Below are 26538 nucleotides of genomic sequence, written 5' to 3'. Positions count from 1 at the left end.
AGCCAATGGAATTGCCTATTGGCCTTTGAAATGTGCGTAATGCTTGATTGTTAAAAATATGAGTTCAAAAAGGTTGCACCATATTTATGCCCTTTGCCTACTGGAAATCTCAATGAAGCACAAAGCAGATATCATTATTATTTTCAAATTATCCGTTTTTAACGTCAAGAATGTTTTACATAAAACGTTACCTTTAAGTTAGATGATATTTTATGTATTTTTGATCAGATATTTTTTTCTTATGAGAAATTTTATGGGATTGTTCCCAGTCACAAACGGGAAGCTTATTTGGCTGCTGGACTGGAAGCTTAATTGGTTGCCAATTTATCAGGCTGCTTGAGGCCCAACGAAGCTGATCTTGGGGTGAACGTCATCGACTTAGACAAATGGTGGGCTGCATGGCCATTCCTGGAAAGGGTTTATCTCGATTTATATTCTATGATGACCGCAAGGAAATGACAGAGACTGTTTTAGAAATGGATGTTTATTTTCCTGTCAAAAGCTGGACTTCTTACATTTGTCAGCCTTGTTATTTTACATGGCATTGTTTAATCAATAATTGCTTGATACTGATAGGAGTAGTGATTTCATTGCAAATTGCTGTTAAAATAGCTTATTGATCTTGGTTTGTAGTATTACCAAGGTTGATGATAGAAGAATCAGGCTTCATCCAAATATTGGAAAAAGTCTGTTATGTATTGCCTCCAACTTTTCCCTAAACTGAATAGATGTCATCACCTTTGTGGTCATAAACCGTATTTTTCCTAATAGATGCACTGTCAAATGTGTCTTTTATATCAGGACCATTTCATGCATCACTATACCGTAATTTGTTGAAATTTGTGCTGCTAAAAATTTGGGAAAATCTGTACTTTATTCAATTGTTTGATTGAACTAATTATTGTAATTTTTCCATGTTTTTAAAGTCAGGTATATTATCTATGAAATGTTAAATTTGTTGCTTGTCATTTTTTGTATTGAAACATTGAAACATAGCCTCTTCCTGGGAGCTGCTTGTGCTGTACTGGGAACTCCATTGTGCCAAATGGTCTTATTTGGGCCATTAAATAGATAGGGAAAGAATGATATTCCTCTCCCTAGATGGTTTTCAATCAGGTTCTGTGGTGCTTTATTTGCAGATAAATCTCTTTCTCATGCTGCACACATTACTCATCCCTTGACTGGCCTGGTTAGAAGAAAGAATAATTATGTTATATAGTGGTACTCAGATTTTCAAAGGAAAGTAGTAGAGTAATTGCATAGCCTTGGTTTCGTTGTCATACATGTATAGCAAGACCCATAACTCTGACTTGAATAGTTGTGGAGTTATGTCCCCTCTTTAAGAAACAGCAACATCCAAACGACCACAGATGAGCATGGGTGCTCTTGTGTTATCATTTAGTGAATTTCAAATTAACATAGTATTGTCTTTTACTGAAGTTTGAGTTTGACAGTTTTCGAAAAAGGAATTGTCATAGCCTTGGTGTTGTTGTTGAGATTGGCAGCTTGGCCATCAATTAAGAACTGTTGATGACATATTTAAACGAAACTATAGTACTCATGTTGCTGCGGACGATACACACATGTATGGCAAGGCTCATAACTCTGGCATTTATAACTGTTGAGTGATGCCTCTGAAATGTTTCACCAAAAAAACAACTGTAACACACCGATAGGTTGTACATATCTCATGAAGTCTGTGGAAGACATCATACTGCACAATAATTATTTAGCTACACAACAGTAATGTGCAGGTTTTAACAACAAACAGTTGCAGTGGAATATAGATAATGGCAGTAATTTCCTGAATCAATGATGGATGGATAGAAAGCACGCTCCCTGCTACCAGATAACAATTGTGTGACACTCATTAGTGTAGGCTTGCAGACTTTTTCGTCAAGTTGTTGATTTTGGTGTTATTTAATTATCCTAGCTATTACTATTGATTATTTTATAAGTTTATATTGTGGTTAAGTTTTTTTTTTCCATTTTCTAAGGTTTCATACACCAAACATCATAATATAAAACAGGATGAATGAAAAAGTACAATATCCTAAATATCTTGAAGGCAGTATTCATTTTGTTTATGCATGTAAATACTTCAAGGCAATATGATTTCTGTCGCAATATGCAATTCAGTTTTGATGTTAAAACAAATTACACGCTCTATAACTTCTTGTTATAAATTTTCTTAAAATAGCCGAAATGAAAATATTGAAAATTGGGCTATCATCCCAATAAAACAATAAACTGCTTACACCAAATTTGTGGACAAGTTGGAGTATGTTGTTGAAAAATTTAGTTTGAGAAATGTAACTCCTCCATTAATTCTTATTTGTTCGACTGTTACATTGTGTTTGAGTAAAAGTAACACATGGTGAAATTTGAATGTATATTATGTACAGGGCTTCTAAAAACCGGCAATTTGCCGGTCTGGACCGATTTTGGCCAAACCAGACCGATTTCAGTTTAAAAAAGTGTAAAAAAAATCGGTCCGAAATTTTCTCATTTTTTTTAGAATTTCGGTCCAAAACGAAATTGTAATACACAAACATTTACGGGTCATTCACCCATTCAAAACAACCCCCAATAGGTCATAAAAGTGTCTTAGAAACCATGTGACTAATGCGACCAGCTGCTTTTTCCGCTACGCTGAACACTCTAAAGCCTATCTGTTAATTAGCAGACGCTTGCAATCGGTCCAATCACGTGTTTTGGTATTGGCAGAAGACACAATTAAACAAACTATGTGTTAATTAAGTGCTTGCAGCTATCCTGATGAAGTGTTAAAATCGGTCCATATTTTCACATGGCAATATGAATATGCTATGTCTTCGTCGATCATTACATGATATATCCGTTTGTTGATTACCAAACTGTTAAATTTAAATTGTTCTTTTAAATTGCATATGTCATTGTTAATCCGAACCTAGTCATATATTGGATATCAACAGCGACACGCTTGATTAACTACATAGTCTGGAAGCTGAGTGCGCCGCTTACTTCATTTTAATTCGCAGTAATGAAAAAATCGTTGTCGATATCACACTTATAGCTTGAAGTCCCGAATATAAATCTAGATAGATATTATTATTCAAGAGTATCAGTTGAATGTTGACCCACTGTAGATGCATTAAGCAAATAAAACATAATACTGTTTCACTTTTTGTCGTCTGACCGCTTCCCGACAGCCACAGTTATTTACGATCGCAATCGTTCTTATTAAAAACGCCGCAGAACTCGATGAGAATCTCTTGAGAATCTTGTGGCTGTGTCCGGACCGATTAAGCTTCCAAAATTTTAGAAGCCCTGATTATGTATACTGTATATATGTTTAGTTTATATAATGTCTGCAATACCTCAATATATACAAGATATGTTCTAGTGCTCTTTTATCATGTATTTGTGACATGAGTTTTGATGAAAAACTTTGGAAGATAAATAAGTCTTTTTATTTGTTTGAGGCATTTATGCAATGTTGGATACTCTGGATTCTCTACTGCACTATGCTTTGTTGTGTACCATGTGCATTTTGGCGAGGAAAATCTTGTAATCATGAATAATTGATACAGGAGTTTCATTGGTCCCGCAAGGCAGCCGTTCCGGGAATCTGTCTCTGACATTTGCACAGACACACATACTAATGTTTTCCCGTGGAAGAAGTATTTGAGCATTGAACTTTGCCTGGCTGATCACTATAAATTTTAAACCAGCCACTTAGACCACCCGTCTGCAGAGACAAATGACAGGATAGTGTTATTGAAAAGAGTTATGAATTGTAACATGCGATTTCATTGAAAAAGGAGTTGTCTCCCCTGCCTCATGCATATTTATATAAACTAGATTTTGTCAAGTCAGTTTTCCCACGGTATATATATAAAATGTAATGGGAGAAAGTACCGTGGTTGCCGGCTATGAATCAAATGTTTTGATTGGTATTTAATGAAAAAATATTGACAGTTTAATAAATAATTAAGTGACCTTCAAAGAATTGTTCATTCCCATGCAATCATAAGGTGCAGGTGTTTCTTTTCAGGCCAAAATAACAAGGAGCTTTTTACCTTCACTTATTAACTCATAGCATTTTAGGGGTCTCTTCTGAGCTGTTTATTTTTTGGCTTGTAGACATATCCAATTTGGACCATCTTTTTTCCACCAGATTAAACAAGAGAAGAAATGGAATTAGATTGCACAAAAGGTGGATAGGGGAGATGCTGATCTGCTTTCTACAAAGAGAGACAACTCCTATATATTAAATTTTTTGTAGCTACAGGAATAACGTGCCCTTTGGATATTTGAATCTTTTGGTTTTTGTGTATCTATGACCAAAACAAGATTCTTTAGGTTAGTTTATGCTAATTTATTTGAGCACAGCTGAGATGAAAACTGGTATAGAACCATGCTCCAGCAAGTATAAACCGGTTGAGATAGTGCATTGTGTAGCTTAAACCCACAACCTCTTGGGTTATAGACGCACACCTATACCACTACCACTCCCAATCTCTGTTAATATTACACAATGGCTTAGAAGCTGCATGCATAAAGGAGACATTAGAGAATGAGTGATTCCCGACCTGCCCTTTGAGACTGCCAAGGGATATATACATGGCAAAAGTTTTAATTCAAGTAAATTTCCTGAACCCAGGGATATTTGACAAATTGCCCTTTTCCGGGGATGGATTTATGCATCAAATTGTGTTTTCGGGGATGGGTTTATGCATCAAAATTTGTAGTTTGTCATGTAATCGCCTGGGTATGCTCCCCCATTGATAGATCCATCAGAACCATGTAATCGCCTGGGTATGCTCCCCCATTGATAGATCCATCAGAACCATGTAATCGCCTGGGTATGCTCCCCCATTGATAGATCCATCAGAACCATGTAATCGCCTGGGTATGCTCCCCCATTGATAGGTCCATCAGAACCATGTATTACTCTTTCCACTCTCGATCTGTTGCTCACTAGCAAGACGAAGATGCAATAGTAAATGTGCAGACTTCAAGTTCTTGCTTTGACTATTCACTATATTGATTGTATGTCCAGATACTGTATGTATTTAAACTGCACACTTGTTTCTTGCAGCTGAAGAATGTGCTGGCTTCAGCTTCAGACTAGGATAATTTGCACTGTACATGTATTTTGGGACACTGTTGTTTAACCACACTTTTGTTTACTTGCAGGCGGAGAATCTGATGACAGCAGCTTCTGACTATTACAGTTTAGTCTGTATTTCAAGATAGTCGCTTAACCACACTTTTGTTTACTTGCAGCAGGAGAATCTGTTGACTGCAGCTTCTGACTATGACAGTTTAGTCTGTATTTCAAGATAGTCGCTTAACCACACTTTTGTTTACTTGCAGCAGGAGAATCTGATGACAGCAGCTTCTGACTATTACAGTTTAGTCTGTATTTCAAGATAGTCGCTTAACCACACTTTTGTTTACTTGCAGCAGGAGAATCTGTTGACTGCAGCTTCTGACTATGACAGTTTAGTCTGTATTTTGAGGTACTGAATAATCCCATGTTGTTACACCATACTTTTGTTTACTTGCAGCCCGAGAATCTATTGCTAGCCAGCAAAGCAAAGGGAGCAGCGGTGAAGCTTGCTGATTTTGGATTGGCCATCGAGGTACAGGGCGATCAGCAGGCATGGTTTTGGTGAGTGACGACCTTGTTATATGTGCATTTGCAGAGATGATACAAAATTCAGAAATAATCCTAAAATCAGGATTGCTATATCTTTCAATTTCAGACTATCAATGTTTGTTAAGTTTAATTTCTGCTGAAATTTTGCATTAAATGTAGCAAGAAGTACCTTGAAATGAATGAAAATGACTTTGAAAACAATATCAACATGGGTCTAAGCCTGGACCGTACTTTGGGACTGAATATTGCAAACTCTTGACAATGTTTTCGTGATTTTCAGTACTAGGTTTTGTTTTGGTTATTATTCCTGGTATTTGTCAATGTGGTTATATATTTGTTTTCATAACTATTACACAAGTATTTTCAACCATGATACCTTCCCGTGTTGCACTCACTGCCAAAATACTAGCTGATATATTTATGCCTGTTATTTTCAGTGAAACAAAATAAAGAAAAAAAATCATTGTGTGCACTTATCAGCAGCACTTACATTCAATTTTGAAATAGTTTTCAGTTACCATAGAAATTGCACTTGATCTGCGCTAAAATAAGAAAACAACAAAAATAGAAGTTTGTGGGATATAGTTAATAATAGGAGATTGTGGCATAAAGATGAAAATAGAAGTTCGTGGCATACAGTTGAAATGAAACTGAATTGTCAAATATGAAGATGGTTGATTCCTTTTACGCTTACTAAGAAATATTATTTGTGAAATATACACATTTTTGAAAGGTCAATATAGGCAATTCAATAAAAATATGTTATGTATTACAGGTTTTGCTGGAACACCTGGGTACCTGTCACCAGAGGTGTTGCGCAAAGATCCATACGGCAAACCTGTGGACGTATGGGCATGTGGTGAGTTCATGTGAAAGCAGACAATTAACTGATGACAGAAAATCCTTTTATAGTGGTTCTAATGTAAGATCTGCTTTGTTTATTTGTCCGTCTGGAAATGTTGTTAAAGTAGCTAGGTGTCAGGGTTGTTGGTATTTTTATGTACACATGTCGCTAGTGATATCTAATGAAATTACGCATATCTGTTTCAATGCCCATAGCTCCAACTTAGTTAATTGTTGAGGTATATTCCTTACTGAAAAAAATTGAATATCATTAGCATCAGCTTGAGGTGCTGTTGTATTAAACTTGACCAACCAATCAATTGCTCACGTTTGTCTATATTGTGATTTCAGGTGTAATATTGTACATATTACTGGTGGGTTATCCCCCTTTCTGGGATGAAGATCAGCATAGACTGTATGCTCAGATTAAAGTCGGGGCATATGACGTAAGTATGGGTTGAAAAAGGATGTAAGTTTTGTTAATGAATCAATTAACAAAGAATTTATATACTGTTCTATGGGATGAATGAAGACGAACTGCCAGTATTTTAGGGTGCATCCTTAGAGTATTAGCAAATGACTTATGCAAGTTGATTCCCAGGTTTAAAGACAATTGAAGTACTAAGTGTTTGCCTGTTGCTATTACATGTTTGTGAAAACAGCTATACTCTGATTTTCTAGAGACAAATGCCTGTACTGCTGTTCATTAGAGGCTGCAAAGAAGGCTCATCCATGAATCTAACCCAAAGGCAGACTCTTTTAACGCTATACCATGTCACCCTTAGTTTTAAGCTCATCTGTTTTGGGGCAATTTTGATAGCCTTGATTTTGTTATTGGCTGTTGTTGCGGCATTGCAGTGTCCGGCAAAAACTTAACCTTGGCAATAACCCTAAAACCAATATTTTAAAATGAAATTTGGTACACATGTTGCCAAAGACAATATGCACATGTATAGCAAAGCACATTACTTTGGCTTTAATAGTAACTCAAGTCAATAACCTAACCTTAGATTTGTTGGATTCTGTTGTATTAAAATGGTATAAAAATCAATCATTTCTGTGTGAGGAGCACAATTAAATGTGCCTCGGAATCAACATAGAGAAGCAAATATCTAAATATATAATGCACAGTGTTTTCTTAAAAACAAAAACATTATCTTTGTAGTGTGCAAAGTCAGTCTCTACTCAGACACACTAGAATCTACAGTATACTGTACAATCATCTGAGGCTACATACAACCATAACTCATTCAGTTCAGATCTCCAGAATGGCTCAAGGTTAAGCCAGAAGTCAAGACACTCCTCAACAATATGTTGACTGTAAATTTGAAGCAATGTAGGTAACATACTACCATACAAACATCTAAGTTAACCATTACTCTTTCAGTACCCGTCTCCTGAATGGGACACGGTTACGCCGGAAGCCAAGAACCTCATCAACAGTATGTTAACTGTCAACCCCTCAAAGCGGATCACCGCTCAAGAGGCGCTCAAACATCCATGGATCTGTGTAAGTCTTCTGCGCGCCGTTGCCAGCATTTTCTTTTTCTCTAATTATTCCTTTTTCAGTGTTTTTTTTGTACCTCGGCAAATATTTGCTATACTTTCTACTTGGCAAAAGCATTTTATGATTCCTTCGCAATTTATGGATTTATTTCCATAATAATTATGTTTACTTTGCAAATAGTGCATTTCACTGTCAAATTACAAATAATACATCAGCATAAAGATCGTAGTCAGTGGCTGATAGCAATATTTAATAGCCACAATTTAAAACTATCATACGTATTTTACATTGAAATGCATTCTTTGAATAGAATTAAAATTTGCTTTTGTCATGGGAAAATTTGCAATTTCCATTGGCTTTTTGTATAACTGCAAAGTGTCAGTTTCAAGCATTTTAAATCAAAACTTTAGTAGTGATCATAAAACTAATTTACAGCAACTTTTACTTTCCTTTGCGACTTGCATCTGTAAACAGATTCCCAAAATTAACATCTTTCCAAAGAGAACTTTAGCCAGCAGATTTCTTATCATTCAAAAATGCCCGTGTATTCAGTTTGAATACATGGGAGTTTTGACTCAACTAAGCAATAAATATATAGGCCTGCTTTATTTATATCATGTGTACATGAATTAAAAATGTTCCAGTGAATGTTTTTCTTGTTAGTTTGAATTTAAAAGTTTCAAAAACAAGAACACATTTGGACATAAGTAGGAAAAAACTTACTTTTTATTGTAGTGTAGTTTATAATGGACACTTTCTTGTTTCTTGTGTATTAGGACAAATTGTATTTGTTGTTTATGTACTCGGAGAGAGCGTGTTTTCAAAATGGGCCACATTGCCCAATAGTTTATGGTTTATCCTTATGATATGTGTCCATTTTTGAAAAATAAAGGTAAAAAAAATACTTTTTGGCGAGTATAGAGAAAATAAATTTATTTTAAACCGATTGAATTCTAATCAAAGTGCCATGTTTGCTCATAGCATTATTTAGCTTATTGCAGAAACATTGTAAAAAGAAGTTCATTGTCTTGTTTATACCAACCTTTCAAGTTTAACTTAAATTTTTTCCTTATACATTGGTAAGCATAATTTGGTTTGGGCTGATGAAATCAGATCAGAAAATATGCTAAAAAATAATTTCATTTTATTGTAGTAATATTTTTGAAGTGGTCTGTTTTGTTTCACGCCAGGTCCACCTGTATTATACGTCCTTATTGTCATGTGTTGTTTTACTGCCTGCTTTCATTTGAAACAGAAAAAAGCAAATTTTAAGTTAGAAAATTGAAGCCCGCGTGTATTTTGAAGCCTGTTTTATGATCCCAATTTCTATATATTTACGCATTTTCTGCACAAATTTTGATGTGAACCCATGTATCAATCTTTGCATAGAACACTGCGTTTGATTGATAAATTATTAAAGAATTTCAAAAATATTAAAAATGCTTTATTATCATGTCAATGTCATGTTAAAGGCCGTAATTATGTAATTAATCATTATTATTCATATAAATCATCCCTTGTTGACTCAGTCAGATTTTGTCATTAAAAGTCGTTGAAAAATGGTATTCAGTTTCAATATAATTACATACTTGACATTTTAGTATCTTAATAACAGTTATCAGGGAAATCTAATAACATGTTACAAATATCAGTAGAGAGATAGAAAATGTTTTTTGCATGTCCGTTTCATAGTAGTAAATTGCACCTGATAAGCCCGGAAATTTGAGATATTTTTTCCCGCTCGGCTCAAAAGACGCAGGCTAACACAACCCATTGTCCCATGTTTTGTTGACTGTGTATGTGTTATGATACGGGTGACACTGCTTTAGTTCTGATTATGAATAATAATTTGTTTGCTCAAAGTATCATCATTCATTATAATGATGTAGAGTTTTATTTTAAATAATTTCCAAACCACTTCAGTTATATAATCAAAAATGTTAAAAGTTATGTCTATCTAATCTAAAACACAGTAATTTATTTTCATGAATTCAAGAAGTACTGTACTCCCCAAAATAAATGCTCAAGGCGGCACATAAAAATGACAGTATAAGGGCAAGGTTGGGCTTTTTTTTCTGAGATTTGTTTTTCTATAAATATAAGCATTTTATGCATGGTAGTTATAACAGGATTTTGAGCAGTTATCAAGGGGAATATGGTATGTTTTATAGAAGAAAGAAAACCTCAACCCATCGTAGTCTAGTCTAGTCTAGTCATGACAATAAGAGCAGTGTCACCTGTCAGGTTTTAAAATTCTCCGTACCTTAATATTCTGATACTCTACTCCTTGTTTTACTAAAGGATTGGGACACACTGGTACGTAGGTAGGTGAAGTACCCCATATAAACTCATAGAAAACTGTGTCAAGGTCATTGACCTAGTTTTCAAGGTCATGACCCCCTGTTGGATAGCACTATGAATGGTCGCCTTGACAACCATTGTTATGCCAACTGTATATTTTGTTGCCTCCTCTAATTTTTGATCTGGCTATGATTATGAAGTAAAAAGTTCATTTTTTTGGAATCTCTGAAATTTTTCTATTTTCACTTGTTTTCAACTATATCTATTTTAAAAAGACATAATAATACCTAACTATATTTTCAAATTATCTGCTCCTTTTGAATCTCTTCATCTTATTTTCTATCTTATTTAAACACAAAAAAATATGCCAAACATATATTCAATTTATTTTGCATCAAAAACATTCAAATTTCAGAGATTTTCAGAATTTTGCTTGATTTGGTTGCTTGAATGGAGTTTAGCTGTTTTGAGTAGGAACTTGTTTTTGCATAGGTGTGTTATGAATAAGTTTCTTCCACTTTGTTTTAGTGAAATGGATATGTTGCTAGAATTTTGGATTAATGGGCTGAATTTGAATCGCTAGATAACAATGCATACTAGACGGTGAAACATTACTTAGAAATGGAATGAGGTAGAGTTAGAAATCATTATGTAAATCATACAAGCCAGTTATTTTGCGATGAGACAACATTTGTATCTAACAAAAATTCGTGATATTGAAGTTGTTTGTAAAACAAGCAAATATAATAATAACAATAACTTCACAACTGCTTTCACTGTTATGGCTGTTTCACAATGTCCAGTGTTTTTTCACTTTAAAGGGAATGGTGGCAGGGCCTTCTAGTACGGGAAAACTAGCCTTGTTTTGGCAAAAAGGGGAATAATACTAACATGATTTATATAATGCTTCTTGTTTTCAAACTTTTTATTCATGAATGGCACTTTATTGCTACATTTGCTAAATGTTAAGAGGTCAATGCTCCTCAAAAAAGGGAAATTTTAGGGGAATTTTCTCACTAAGGCAAGGAATATACTTTTTCAGGAGGGTAATTGGCTTGAATTATGGCCCATAAAGAGGGCTGAAAAAAATGCTGAAGTCACACTTTCCCTTAAGCATTAACCTAAGTTGTCTGTTTCTCTGTAATGATGAATATCTTATTCAGTGTGAAAATGTATGTTTTTGTATTTTTTATTTTCACCCTTTTGTGAAATTCTAGTGTTTTGCAGTGAATCAATATTTCAATATTTTTATAACCATGAATTCAATTGATAACCTTTTCTGGTTATTATGGAATAAGTTCTTTTTATTTACACAATATGCAAAAATACAAAACAATTAATTGTCTGTGCAACTTTTCCTTTAGAATCAATTGAAGATGCATTATATTGATTATTGGACCATTGTCATGAAAAGTCTTCTTTTTTCTGTTATTTCTCTCTGACAAGTAAAGAACAAAAAGACTTTTGAAAATGTTAGTCCCTAATGTTAGTACCCAGGTATTAAATATTTATTTGTAGCTACTTTTTTCCCTTTCATATAATAAGTTCAAAGTACTGTACGTAGAAAAGAAATATAATTGTATTAATGTTGTGGGGTATATTCCTTAAGTAAAGAGTTTATATGGGGTATCGTCATATGGTACAAAAATAATCTTTTATACATTGGTATAACTTCTGATTGAAAAATTTCAGGTCCTCTTTGGAATTCAGATTTTTAGTCCTATGCCTTTTAATGTAACTTTGTCGCTTTATAAGTAAGTGATCAATCATTATAAGTAGTAAGACAAACATGATCAAAGATGAGTTTTGAAGAGCATTTAACTGACAATATTGAAGACAAATTGGGAATTGCATAGTTTAAAGCCCATTTCTTTAAGGGTTTTCTAGCTAGGACTAGGAAATCTCAAATTTAGTTATTACTTGGCCTGATTTGTCATTATAATTTATTTTTTTGCAAGGACTTTGTAGTTCAATACACTTATTTCTATTTATTCACTGTGATCACATATTTTAAGCATCACAATTTTGATTTTAAAAGTTTTCCAAAAAAAAAAAAAAATGATAAAAAAAATGTCACGATATCCTTTCTTGGATTGGTTTCAGTCACTGTTGCTTGGTTTACATAGGCTATTAAGTAATTAATAGACTTGGATTTAGCTTGAATGATATAAGTTTCAAATGTTTAAAAGTTTGTTTTATAATTATTTTATTATCAATAATATAGCATCATGATTAGTAATAACGGTTGACCAGTATACTTCCTGCCTGCATGCTAAAAATAATAAATTAGTTCAAAATATCGACTAACAAAATTTAATCTGTTTATGATGAAAAGATCTTTTCACCCAAATTTGTCATTTTTATTCCGATTATTTCCGAACTTTCTTCACAAGTTCTGAGCTGTTTGATTTTGTGAACCCAATGCTTCTGTCTCATCATTACCTATTTGTTTTTATCCTCACCCATTTGGGGTTTTCATACTTATTTTGACTTTACCCCTTTCAATATATTGTCAGTTTTAAGTTTATGATTTTATTTTTCTCTCCCCCTCACTATTTTCAGTTTAAACTGTATTTCTCTAACAGGCGGAACTTATTGTTTCCATGGAAACAATGTATGAAATCTGCTCTTGAACTGAACATGTTTTTGTTGTTTATTCCCTCTTTCTGAGTCAACATTTAAGTTTTATGTCATGTGACTCAAGTTATGCTACTTCTGTGATAAAAATCTACCATGATTCTTCAATCTAGACGCTTGATGATCATTTTGCTAATAATTTAAAATGCGACATTACAATGCATAACATCCATGTGAGGTTGTTTAGAAATTAATCAATGTGATGAGACATGATTGTCAGATGCTCCTTTAAGTCTTAGAAATGTAACAATATCATAATGCTGTAATGTTTTCTAGGATGCATATGCATGTCTGTTATTAATGTGAAATGTTGTAAGGATGCTGGGTAAGTACAAATCAATCTTAAACAATTTCAGAAAGTTACAATTAGATGGTCGCGAGTATGTAATAGTGTTTAAAATATGTTAGTTCCTGAAGGAAAACCATCAAAAGTCACTTGTACATTTGAAAATTAAATAACAGATAAGATTTGCAGAATTCTTTTACGCTCTAATTCAGTATTTTTTTCAAATACATAGTATTCAGCAGAAAATACACAACATGTATGAAAGTATTGGGACAAACCTCAAATTTAATACAGCATTATGTGAATGGCACCAGTGAGTGCATGAGGATCATAGTGATTTTTAAATTGTAAGATAAGAACACCATAATATTATGGTCATAAGCTAACAATGATACCGTAATAATAAAAAAATAATTAGTTTTAATTCAAAACAAGCAACAATATTATGCAATATTCATTATCATGTCATTTCATATGTATTATTGTGCCATATCATATTAAGTATTATCATCGGCCCATTATTATCATATTCATTTTATGCCATAATCATTGTTATCTATATCATATTAACTTTTATGTCACATTCATAATATTGCCATATTGTATTTATTATCATTATTATTATCATTATCATTATTATTATTATTTTTACACCATATTTTTTATTATATGTAATTTAATTATCATGCCATAACAATGTTCCATATTCATCATTATGTTATATATTATTATGCCTTACTTATTATGTCATAGTATTATGCCACATGCATTGCCAAGTTTCAAATATAAAAATATTGTTCGATCAGCTGCTTAAATCAGTATTATTTTCTTTAATCGGGGCGCGTCAGTCAAAATGTAGGTTGTATTGACAATTTAAGAATGATGATTGCTATCGAATAATTTGAACACATTCTTCCTAAATATATCGCTGAATTAAGGAGCATTGTATTGAACTGTTTGTATATACTAAATAAACATTTAAGACGTAGTGGAATATCCATTTCATTTCATTAAGGAATCACTATTTATACAAGAGTGTCATGATTTTTAACTAGTTTTGCAAAATTAAAATCAGATTTGCTTATTAAACATAGTTGCATTATAAATGAATGAAAAATAAGGTGTTCAGTAAATTATAATGAAAGTGTGCATCGGAAAGTGATTTTTTCACATTTTATAGGGTCAAATATCGCAAACAAAATAATTAGTCTGATCGCTGTAACACTGAAAAACATCAGTACAATATTATAAACATGTGGCAGAAAGCACTCCTTTTTGCTGAAAAGCATTAGTAACACTAAATATTGAAAATGGAATAACTTCAAACTAGGAAATACAAATATCTATTCAAATGAATTTCTACCAGTTGTGTTTTGGTATTTGTTAATAAAATGAAGTAAGGCAAAATAAACAATTTTGACAAGTTTGATAAAAGTGTTGCCAATATTAAAATGTGAACAAGTGATTGTAAATACATGAATTTGATTGGTCAGTTTAGGGTCTGCAGTGTAACAGAAATGAGTGTTTTTGACAAAATCTGGAATCTATATAATTGGTGTTATATGACTGAGAGATGTGTATTCTTATGGGAACTGTAGTAATACTTCCTGTAAGTTATATTGTTATTTAATTGCTAAATTGCCTTCAAAGAAAGGTGTTTTAACATGTGAGTGTGTGTGTGTGTGGGGGGGGGGGGGGGGGGGGGCATGCTGCCCTGATCAAGAAAATATTAAGGCTTTGGTATAAACCATTTACTTTACATCTTTGTGAGTGCTTTGTTATTTTATATTACATCCATTATAGGAAACAAGCTTTTGAAAAAAAATTCAATTCCATACACACGACTGTTAAGGCCTTTTGTCAGTAAGCTTCATAAAATCTCATATATAAACACTGTTATAATACAAAGTCTTTTAATTCTTATAATGGCCATTTGAAATGTTTTATTATTATTAATACACCTTTCTCTGTATTGTTTGGTCTATACCCTGGACTGCCATTCAAGTACTTTCTTCTCAAAGATGACATTTTTGTCAATTGTTAATTATTTAAAAATTGTTTTCAAGAGATTTGCTTTTTATAAAATATTTAATTTGTCAACTCCAGCTTATCCAAATTCCAATATCTCATAGAAATGCTATTTCAAGTTGAATGTTTATTGATAAAACTTTTATTTTTAGATATCTCATTATAGTGAAAAGTCTTGGCTCAAAGAATTGAAAGGTCTAACAAAAGTACCCTTTGCCGTCACCCATGAGCAATTTAAAGAAATATTTAGTGGTCAACTTAAGATTTTGTTTAATGAGAAGGCAGTATTTTGAGTTTTCAATACATTTATTTCAGTAAATTAGCAGCACAACCATTATTGACTTTAATAAGGTGATGCAGTAGATATAAAACAGTGGCCAGCCCAGTTAGTGGGTAGTTTACACAATATAATATAGATCACTTAAAGAATTTTGATTGTTAGTTCTTACACAAGATAAATGATTGTCACATCTAAAACATTTATTTTTGTAAGTACATATTAACAATCTTCAGCCATTACAAAAAAAAATCATAATAATAAAGGTCACATTTGATTTATAAAAATACATCCTAAAACTGTATAGTAAATTGCATTTAATTCTGCATGAAATGTACTGCTTTTGAATGCAATAACAACAAATTATTCTTTAATGTTTTCATAAAAGACCTAAATCAAATGAATCCCATTATCATATTTGTCCATGATTGTGTGTTGTTAGTTAGTCTTCCGTAAATATTCAATTAATCTGGGGCAAAGTGATTTTATCAAATAATCTTTGACAATAATGTCTCATCACATTTGTATACAATGAATCACAAAGTTGCCAGATAAATATAAAATGATAAACAATATGATAATTGCTTAATATAGCTTGTAAAATGTTGTAACAAACAAGAAGTTTTGTTAAGAATTATAGGTTTTTTTTAAGGTGATTGATACTTTTAAATAATGCAACAATTGTGTTTTTTTATGATATAGCCAGTTATGGCCAACATTATAAACTGAATAATAATAATAATAATACTAATAATAATAATGTATTTAAACATGGTTCATGTGTTTCTATTCGCATGTCTTTATGCATACTGATTACAGGAGTTTTAACATTTCTTATGTTGATAGTGAACATTAAAGTGATTTGTGTATTTTTAAAGACTCTTGATACATGAGTGATGTAAATTTACATGATCCACTGAAAAATCATAGCAAAAATGTACAAGAAAAACTTGATGTTAACATGATCCAAAGTGTTTTTTACATGATACTGTGAAAATATACACAATTTACTGATTTTAACATAAGCCATTGTTTATTTACATGATTCAGTCTGTGCATATATTTTTTTATAATTCCATGCATCACAAACACATGATTCACTATATAAACATGGATAAATGCTGGTTTTGATTACCTGTTTGTTAACATAATTCAATGTATGTTAACATGAGCCAGTGTATTAACATGACTGTGTGTATATTTTCAGCAACGTGAGCGTGTGGCTGCTGCTGTACACAGACAGGAGACTGTGGACTGTTTGAAGAAGTTCAATGCACGCAGAAAACTCAAGGTAAGGCCTTGATATTATCATTTACATTACAATGAGTAAGAAGATTGAAGAAGTTGAGTGCACGCAGAAAACTCAAGGTAAGGCCTTGATATTATCATATACATTACAATGAGTAAGAAGATTGAAGAAGTTGAGTGCACGAAGAAAACTCAAGGTAAGGCCTTGATATTACCATTTACATTACAATGAGTAAGAAGATTGAAGAAGTTGAGTGCACGCAGAAAACTCAAGGTAAGGCCTTGATATTATCATATACATTACAATGAGTAAGAAGATTGAAGAAGTTGAGTGCACGCAGAAAACTCAAGGTAAGGCCTTGATATTACCATTACATTACAATGAGTAAGAAGATTGAAGAAGTTGAGTGCACGCAGAAAACTCAAGGTAAGGCCTTGATATTATCATTTACATTACAATGAGTAAGAAGATTGAAGAAGTTGAGTGCACGCAGAAAACTCAAGGTAAGGCCTTGATATTATCATTTACATTACAATGAGTAAGAAGATTGAAGAAGTTGAGTGCACGAAGAAAACTCAAGGTAAGGCCTTGATATTATCATTTACATTACAATGAGTAAGAAGATTGAAGAAGTTGAGTGCACGCAGAAAGCTCAAGGTAAGGCCTTGATATTATCATTTACATTACAATGAGTAAGAAGATTGAAGAAGTTGAGTGCACGCAGAAAACTCAAGGTAAGGCCTTGATATAATCATTTACATTACAATGAGTAAGAAGATTGAAGAAGTTGAGTGCACGAAGAAAACTCAAGGTAAGGCCTTGATATTACCATATACATTACAATGAGTAAGAAGATTGAAGAAGTTGAGTGCACGCAGAAAACTCAAGGTAAGGCCTTGATATTATCATTTACATTACAATGAGTAAGAAGATTGAAGAAGTTGAGTGCACGCAGAAAACTCAAGGTAAGGCCTTGATATTACCATATACATTTCAATAAGTAAGAAGATTGAAAAAGTTCAATGCACGAAGAAAACACAAGGTGAGATAAGTTATTGTAGAAGCTCAAGATGCCAGAGCAAAATCATAGAAATGACACACACTGTCAACCCGAATACACATTATTCCAATGAAGGAACACATACATGTGTAAGTGAATTAGGTACCAATTCAGAACAAAGGATGACAAAAGTTAGGATAACAAATGTAAGAAGACATTGAAGTGTAATGCAGTGTAAATATGGAAACACAGTCTGCCATAAAAAATGCGTAGGATAATTGAGATTAGGCACAGCTTGCCAAAATTAAGGAATAGAAGTAAAATAAAATGTCAAATTTGGATGACACAGGTTGCATAAGTCGACTTAGATGTAAAACACAGTGTCAGTTGAGAAGACACAGGTATCAGAGTAAAGACAGAAGTAAAACACCGTGTCAAATTCAGATCAAAGGTTACCTAGTTAAAGACAGAAGTAAAGCACAGTGTTAATTGATAATACACAGGGGGCCAAAGTCAAGACAGAAACACAGGTTGCCAAAGTAAAGACAGAAACACAGGTTGCCAAAGTAAAGACAGAAAGACAGATTGCCAAAGTAAAGACAGAAATAAAACTCAAGAGTCAATTGAAAAGACACAGGTTGCCAAAGTAAAGCTTCAGAACACAGGTTACCAGAGTAAAGACAGAAGTAAAGCACAGTGTCAAATTCAGATGACACAGGCTGCCTAAGTCAGAACAGAAGAAAAACAAAGTGTCAAATTCAGAAGACACAGATTGCCAAACGTAAGACAGAAGTAAAGCACAGAGTCAATTGAGAAGACACAGGTTGAGATAGTTAAGGAAGATGTAAAGCACAGTGTCAAATTCAGAAGACACAGGTTGCCAAAGTAAAGACAGAAGTGAAACACAGTGTCAAATTGAGAAGACACAGGCTGCCATGTTAAAAAGGCAAAAAAGGAAATGTCAAATTTAGAAGACAGGACAAGGTGTACCATGACAAAGTAAGAATATTCTGATGGCTAATTCAAGTACAAAGAATTGTATTCTGGACAGAAGATTTATCAGATCGTTAAAAATATACATCAGGAGGTATGAAGAGATCAATGTTTATTTGATTGGAACCTGTCATTGACAGAGGAAAAAATGTGACAAGAATTGTGTTGTTTATTCATTGTTTGGCAATGAAAAGGTGGCAATGATGATTGATAATAATTTGGTACAGTGAGAAGAAAAAACATGCCTCAAAATGAAAACTCAGTAGTTAAAGTGGTTCAGCATTTAACCCTTGTAATTTGATCAAGATGGTACTGTTGGTCCATTAATCCAGGCTATTAACGGGACTTTCAGGTTTAAGTCTCTTAGACAGTCAAAGATTTTCTGCTTTTTATGTTCATCTAAACACCATTCTTTATATAGATATTGGAATACAATTTACACATATCTTGACCAAACTTGGTATATAGGAAGAGCTTATGGAGACATTTCATGGGATTGCATTTGGGGCCCTTAGGGTCAAGGTCAAGGTCAGGGTTATTATGTCTCCCCCATTCATGGGGAGACATATTGTTTTTGCCCTGTCCGTCAGTCAGTCCGTCAGTCAGTCTGTATGTCACACTATGTTTCCGGTCAATAAAAATAGAAAGCTTAGATCCAGGAACTTCATACTTATGCTAGTTGGTATTGACTAGTAGATAACCCCTATTGATTTTGGGGTCACTAGGTCAAAGGACAAGGTTGCTGTGACCTTGAGGTGAAGAAACGGTTTCCGCTCAATAACTAAAGATCCTTTGGGTCCAGGAACTTCATATAATCCAAACTTCATTTACATTTTCCAAGATTAATCAACAACACTTTTTTCTCTTCACTATTTTATACGGGTGAATAAACCAAACTTCACTGTTGGTTCGTCTCATGTTCAAAATTACAAATTTCATGTCCATCATTTATTTTTTCTCAGCTACGACCACACAAAAGGGGAGACAAGCGCTTTTTCAAAAAAGCAATCTCTAGGTAGAAATAGAAAAACAGTTGAAACTGAATAACTTTAGTTAGGGTTGACATATCACACATTGAAGGCTGAAGTTCTTCTGTCAATGATTGACAACCTGGTTTCTTGTTGTTGTTGTTTTAAATTTGTTGTACATAATCCTGAAGAGTGCTCAATATGCACAGTATATGCTCGAAGGCAAAAATGGACAGCTTTAGGCTGTTTCATGTAAATTTACATGTACATTTTTACCTCAAAGATGTATGTTTTAAGTTTCTTCACCTTTAAAATCACCATTCCACCAACTTTCGTACTCCAATTAGCAGCAAAAGAAACCATGGTCTAATCAGCAAAAGTTTAAATTCAGTGTACTGAACCACTTAAATTGATAAACATAATTCCTTAACAGTTTCAAGTTTTTTTAGTTTAATTCTATAAATATTTAAATGATGAATGATTGTTCTGCCTCTATGAAAAAAAAATGTGTGTGTTAACTTAAAATGTTGGCAAAATCAATGAAATAAAATTATGCAAGCTTAATGTGTATGTCATTTGTATAATGGAGTTGGGCTAGACAGTGCATCAGCGTTTTGTTGGGGGAGGTCATATACAATGATGAAATATGGTATTTTCTTCTTAACATTTGACAACTGCAGATTTATGATATATCTTTGTATTTTGTTTTTTCAAAGAAGTTCCTAATCAATAATATATGGAGATTATTTTTGGTAGATATGTTCAATGTTTAGATTTGTACCATAGTTCGGTTAGAACAATGTTTAACTGTTTTACAAATCAGTTCTTATCATAATAGGGGCTTTTTTGTTTCCTGTTTATGCAAAGGTTTGAGTGGACGAAATTCTCTGATTGGATAATGTTTTGAGTGTCTTTCAATGATAACTGCATACTGTTGCATTTTATGAACAGTTTATTTTTTTTTTTTTCCTTTTTGTGAAAGGATTTTGAGATATTTTCAGTCAAGTAATTGCATCCACTGCTGGGAATATGTTTGACTAAGCCTTGGTTGCTTGATCTGCTGCTTGGAAATATCTAAAACAATAACTTATTGGCAGTATTTGTATTTTGTAAATGTTTTACCCGAAAGATAGGATATATTCTGATGTCAATTTGTCTTTATTGGAGGGAAATATCAGGTATTTTGTACTGCAGAAAAATGAAATATGATACAAGAGATTTCATGTAAGAAGAAGACATTTACAGAATAATCAGTGAGCAGTTAATTATTAAGTGATAGTCTAATTGTTAATTAATTATTATTGCTAATTATTACATGCAAAATAAGAATAATAATTGGTCTGATCTTCTCTTTCCGAGAATTTTTATAAGAACCAATGTATTTTGCTAAATTGTTTGATAACATGGTAATGATGCAACCTGTTTTAGTTTTTGAGGTTATATAAATGGACATGAAATTATTCTGTAGGTGAATAACCTACCAACACAATGTGTATGCTTGTTGAGTGAACAATTCTGGCTTAATTTGATGCTGGAATTATAGTGCTTCTGAGCAATGTATATCTAGTTACAAACAGTGTATGCATGTTCAACAAACCATTCCAGCTAGGCTGGCCAGTTAAGCAGTGGCCCTAATAGTAGTGGACATTATCATACTGACCATCAGGACATGGTCAAGGTACCAGAGAGGTGTTATGAGCATGTACATGGCACACTTCCCCACCAGTGATGCACGCCAAATCTTCACCAATTTTAGAAAATGTGGTATAGGGTGTGCTTCCAACACTTGACTCATTATCTTTCAGAAATAGGACTACCTGTTTGCAAGATAAAAAAAAAAAAATCCTGAAGAAATCAGTCAATGCAAAAAAGTGTTGATGATGATGTAAAAATTATTACTGGGACATAAACAACTGAAAAGTTAGCACATTGCTTCTTGATGGCATCAATAAAATAGGTAGTGTTCTTAAAACGGTCAAGAACATTGATGATACTGTCATGAAAGATTTCACGGTTGAAATGGAATTAGACAAATTTAAGGAATTAAACATTCAAGATTCAATTGAATTTTACGACAATCAGTCAATACCAAGTGTGGATTCTGGTTGCCATGGTGATAATAGCGGATACATGCTGGCAACCCCAACAGACAAGGATGGTTGCTATAGTTACCAAGATGTCCTAGATGTTGACCCTCATTACATCTTCTTTGGATGTAATACGGAGTCCGAGGTAATGATGAAGTATTCGTCAAAAGGGTTGTGAAAATATGTGACAAATATATTATGTATGGCAGAAATGGTTCTAGGTTGTCGATAATGTGTTTGTAGGGCTTCAAATTTCTGTTATGCTGTCCAAGAGGTAAGGATTTAGTTGTAATTGGGTAACATATTTGTCAGGAGTTGGCTGTAAAAAGTTCAGTTTTCTTAAGCTCTATTTATTGCCTATATATCTGCATTGGAACTATAACAAAGTTGAGTAAGGGATTGTCATGGACATTACTGCAGCATCGTTTTTTTTTAAAGGAAAAACTGAGGCAGGTAATCTCAACAACTTTCCTCCATATAAAATATTATTAGAGACCTTTTAGCTTTTAAAAGAAACAAATCAGAAATGTTATTAAATTTTCATCTGTCAATGATGCTTCGAATGCTAATGAGAATAAAAGTATATACAAATATATGATTTTGAGAGCAAGTTGAGTACACTTTTTAACATGAGAAACCTTCTCCCATATTTCAGGGTGCCATCTTGACGACCATGCTGGCTACGCGCAACTTTTCAAGTAAGTATTCCAACTGACACTGTTAGTCACTATTAGTTTACACTGACCATGGGTGGTCTTTTACTGACCATTGCTTATGTGGGCAGTGTCCAGCTGACACGGGCTGCAAGCGCTAGCATCAATCATGGAACATGGACTTGTTCTTTAATTGTAGATTGCTTTCACTTTAAATGCAAGGGCTTAAGGTAGCCAATACTCAAATGGATTAGATTGATGTTTAAGCATGCCATTGGCTGTAAGGTTAAATGTTGATACCTGGTGACCGATACAACTCTAGTATCATTTGAAAGAGTATTTTGACTGATTAGTAATATGTAGTGTTAATGACTTAAAATATATCCCAGATAAAGTTATGAAAGTTTGTAAGTTTGTTTCATATTTGAAAAAATTTGAAATCTTTCAAGATTTAAACCACAGTTAAACACACAATATTGACATATTCTTCTTCTACATGACAAAACCTTCCATATGATAACTAGGGTTACCAAGCATCAACATTTCATGTTACTGTGCATCTGATACCTTTAAATATACTTTTCTCGAATCAGTCAGGTCGTGAATTAAAAACCAAGCAAAGTATGGTTTCAGCAATTTTTCTAGAATATTTAATATAAAAAAACCTTTCAGAACGGAAGAGCTTGTAAACTTGTCAACACTATAGTATGTTGCGAAAAAATGAAATAAATCCAATGTTCATTAATGTTTGGCTCAATTCGAAAATAATAATTGATCTCAAAACACTTGAAATAAGATGATTTTTATTGATTAAAATATTAAAAGGGTTTGAGTTTATCTTTATAGTAATGAACAAGTCCACGTTCTCATAAATTATAGAGGTCTACAATTCAAGCTTGGTAGATTAAAAAGAAATGAACTGTCTTAAACATTTGTAGAAAATCCAAATTTAAACAAGAGTTCTAGATTTTAAAAAAAAGTTAAATTATTGTGTTATATTGTATAAATGGCTGAGGTAAATTCTGGTCAATTACAGAACAGTTCACTTCCTTTTTGTTTGATATGTGGTATAGGGAATGATTATTGACAATTAGTTTCAATACTTACAAATACAAATGTTATAAGCGCCTGTGGTTGTGTGTTGTCGCTTAGCTGCTTAGAGTGGCAGGGTAGCTGTTTGTGACCAGACACTAGCACTTTGTAACAAAATATTAACGTGACTGTATCGTGAGGCCAATGATAGTCGTCGTAGTCATGTGACATGTTTCACTCTTGTACAGTGGTCGCTCTTTGCAGTTTTTTGTGAAAGTGTTACTTGATGGTATATTTATATTGAGAATATAATTATGTTGTAACTACCGTAGTTACTCTAAGTCTTGATACAGAAAAGGAGAATTATTTCCATGAAAAACTAAAAAATCCATCTGGGAGTCCAGAAATTTAGAGTGTTTAAAGACTTTGAGTAGAGATGGTATGTTATTTATGAATGAATAAAACATTTGTGTGACAGTCTACTTTGTTAATACATGTGTCTAGATAAGTCATTATTTTAGGGTTATAAGGTCCCTACTGGTTTTACTGGAACTTGTGCTAAAGGTTTACCCTCTGTCTGTTTGTGGACTGTACATATCAACAGGGTTTATGGGGTTTATTGGCATCAAGCTTAGGGTCTTTTTTGTGTAGTTTTCTGTATAAAATGCTCAGCAGAGTTGGGTTTTTTGTCACACTTAAATGTTTAACTGAAAATGATATACATATATGAGAAATTAATCAAGAAACAGAACAATAATTCTGTTTGAATTCATCTCACAAAGCAATTTATTGTTTTACTTTGAAAATGGACATTGTAGAAATATTAACCAGTGTGAAAAATGGGTTAGATTTTGGAAAGTACTTTTAAGTATAAAACTTGTTAGAAATATAATTTTTCACTGAAAGTCTTTGGCCTCAATTTGAAAGAAATCACTGTTGTTATAATATTTTGATGCTTGGCATCATTTTTATTTAACGAGCCCTGTTATCAAAAGATAAATGGAGAATTTGAGCAAGCCTGGGAAGCATTTTAGGGGTGTAAGGCTTGTGCTAATTTTTGACAATTATAACCTATATCTTTTTGTTAACCTACTGGCATTTTTGAAGCACACAATATCCATTTTCACCCTTGAAATAAGTCTCTTAGTGAGTCATTGTTAGCTTGATACAACTGCATGCTAACGTGTTTGCTGTATTTGTATTTGTTGCTGTCGTGCCTTGTCTGCTCAGTGAGTAAAGGTAAGTCAGGTAACTCTACACACCTTGTCTGCTTTTGTTATTTCCTCAGTTACTTATCTTTTTTCACACATGCTTTCATTAATTAAAACAAAAGAGGCAAAGTTTCCCAGATATCCTATGCTAAGTATCGGCTTTGCTCCATAAAAAGAACAGCTTTTCTCTATAAAAAGAAAAATCTCCACTATCCCAGATTTAACCTTCTGATATGATACTTAACTTGAGAGAATTTTACCTGCTAATTAGTCTTTAATGAAAGCACTGTATGTTTTCATGTTAGCTTTAAATAATAAGAAAATATTGTAACTTTTTCGTAGCCTTTTCACTGTTATCTGCATATTGAATTGTAAGGCTTTTTTGTTGTGAAGTGTTTTATGTATCTAGATGCTAAATTTGGCTTCTATTCAACTACAAATTTTGCAATACCATGTGTGTGTATATTCAGAATCAATTTCGCTAGTTTTATAAAGATTTTGTGTTATCTATATCTGAGCTTCTTGATCTGTATTTAACTGGTTGTCACACTAGGTTATGAGAACTAAATATTGGTCGTAAATTCTACTCATTACAAAGATCATTTTGAAAAATTGACAAGTTTTTAGTCTCTTTTCTGCTTAGATTAATACAATTTTAAAGTAACTCGCTCGTGGTTTGTAAAATGCACTTTTTTTTTTTATTATGAAAATAATTGTGGAAATTCATAAGAAGTGCTAAAACAAAAATACCAAAAGCTGGAACCCTTCAGCAACTGTTGATATTTGCTTAAATATCGTCTTTGAAGACCATAATTTCATAAGCGTTAATTATGCAAATGAAAATTAATTATGACTGTGGTGTTGGGTGATTGGTTGATTGACATTATAATGTGATGTTATCAATGTATCCCTAACAGCTCAACATATTCCCCACGTTTAAGTCCCGGTGGCCATGTGGACTAGCCGGCTGTTTTCTAATTTTTTTCTTGACTTTCCCAGTATGAGTTTGAACACCACTAAAACTGAAAACCCTTTTTATGCTGTAATGGTATATTTTTTTCTGCAACTTCAGCAACTGTTGATATTTGCTTAAATATCGTCTGAAGACCATAATTTCATAAGCGTTAATTATGCAAATGAAAATTAATTATGACTGTGGTGTTGGATGATTGGTTGATTGACATTATAATGTGATGTTATCAATGTATCCCTAACAGCTCAACATATTCCCCACGTTTAAGTCCCGGTGGCCATGTGGACTAGCCGGCTGTTTTCTAATTTTTTTCTTGACTTTCCCAGTATGAGTTTGAACACCACTAAAACTGAAAACCCTTTTTATGCTGTAATGGTATATTTTTTTCTGCAATTTCAATATCATAGAGTAAAATAATGATAATATAAGTGTTTTTTTAGATGCATTCCTTGGGAAACTAATTTTTGGTCCAAAAACATGAGCGAGTCACTTTAAGATAATATCTATGCTATTTTAGGTTTTTAAACCTCTATTAACAACAAAATGAAACCTCACTTGTTGTCCTTAAGATTTTTGTTGTGTCCTATGAAGCACTTGAATTTTCAAACCCGTAGTTAGCCAAATCCCTACAGAGATTTCCATTATGGTAGCCTTCACAGATGTGAACTTTGGGGGTTGACTATGTTAATGTATCTCTGTAGGTAATATAGCTGCTCAAAATCAGGCTGCTCAGCAGGTCCCTATTCCGGCTGTATCAGGGGCAGGTAATCCCACCACTATGGTCTCTAATCCTCCGGGTTCTGTCCCCTCCATTGCAATCGGGGCTGCTTCGTTCGCAGCCCTTTT

General features: G+C 33.2%; 1 protein-coding gene across 4 annotated transcripts in view; it reads left to right on the top strand.

Annotated features, from left to right (window-relative positions):
- LOC128205257 (calcium/calmodulin-dependent protein kinase type II delta chain-like) overlaps window positions 1-26538 on the top strand; it is a 98158-nt gene that overhangs the window by 40841 nt on the left and 30779 nt on the right. For 3 of the 4 annotated variants that reach the window (XM_052906798.1, XM_052906786.1, XM_052906778.1), the window contains exons 7-13: window positions 5556-5657; window positions 6422-6506; window positions 6842-6936; window positions 7878-8000; window positions 10299-10313; window positions 16734-16817; window positions 22479-22521. In XM_052906798.1, the coding sequence (XP_052762758.1) occupies window positions 5556-5657; window positions 6422-6506; window positions 6842-6936; window positions 7878-8000; window positions 10299-10313; window positions 16734-16817; window positions 22479-22521 (547 nt within the window). The remainder of the gene's footprint in view (window positions 1-5555; window positions 5658-6421; window positions 6507-6841; window positions 6937-7877; window positions 8001-10298; window positions 10314-16733; window positions 16818-22478; window positions 22522-26538) is intronic. The other variant, XM_052906792.1, reaches the window with a different exon arrangement.

The sequence above is a fragment of the Mya arenaria genome, chromosome 2 (genome assembly GCF_026914265.1).
Source record: "Mya arenaria isolate MELC-2E11 chromosome 2, ASM2691426v1".
Taxonomy (NCBI): domain Eukaryota; kingdom Metazoa; phylum Mollusca; class Bivalvia; order Myida; family Myidae; genus Mya; species Mya arenaria.
The sequence above is the reverse complement of the archived record's forward strand: the minus strand, read 5'-3'. Positions and strand labels throughout refer to the sequence as shown.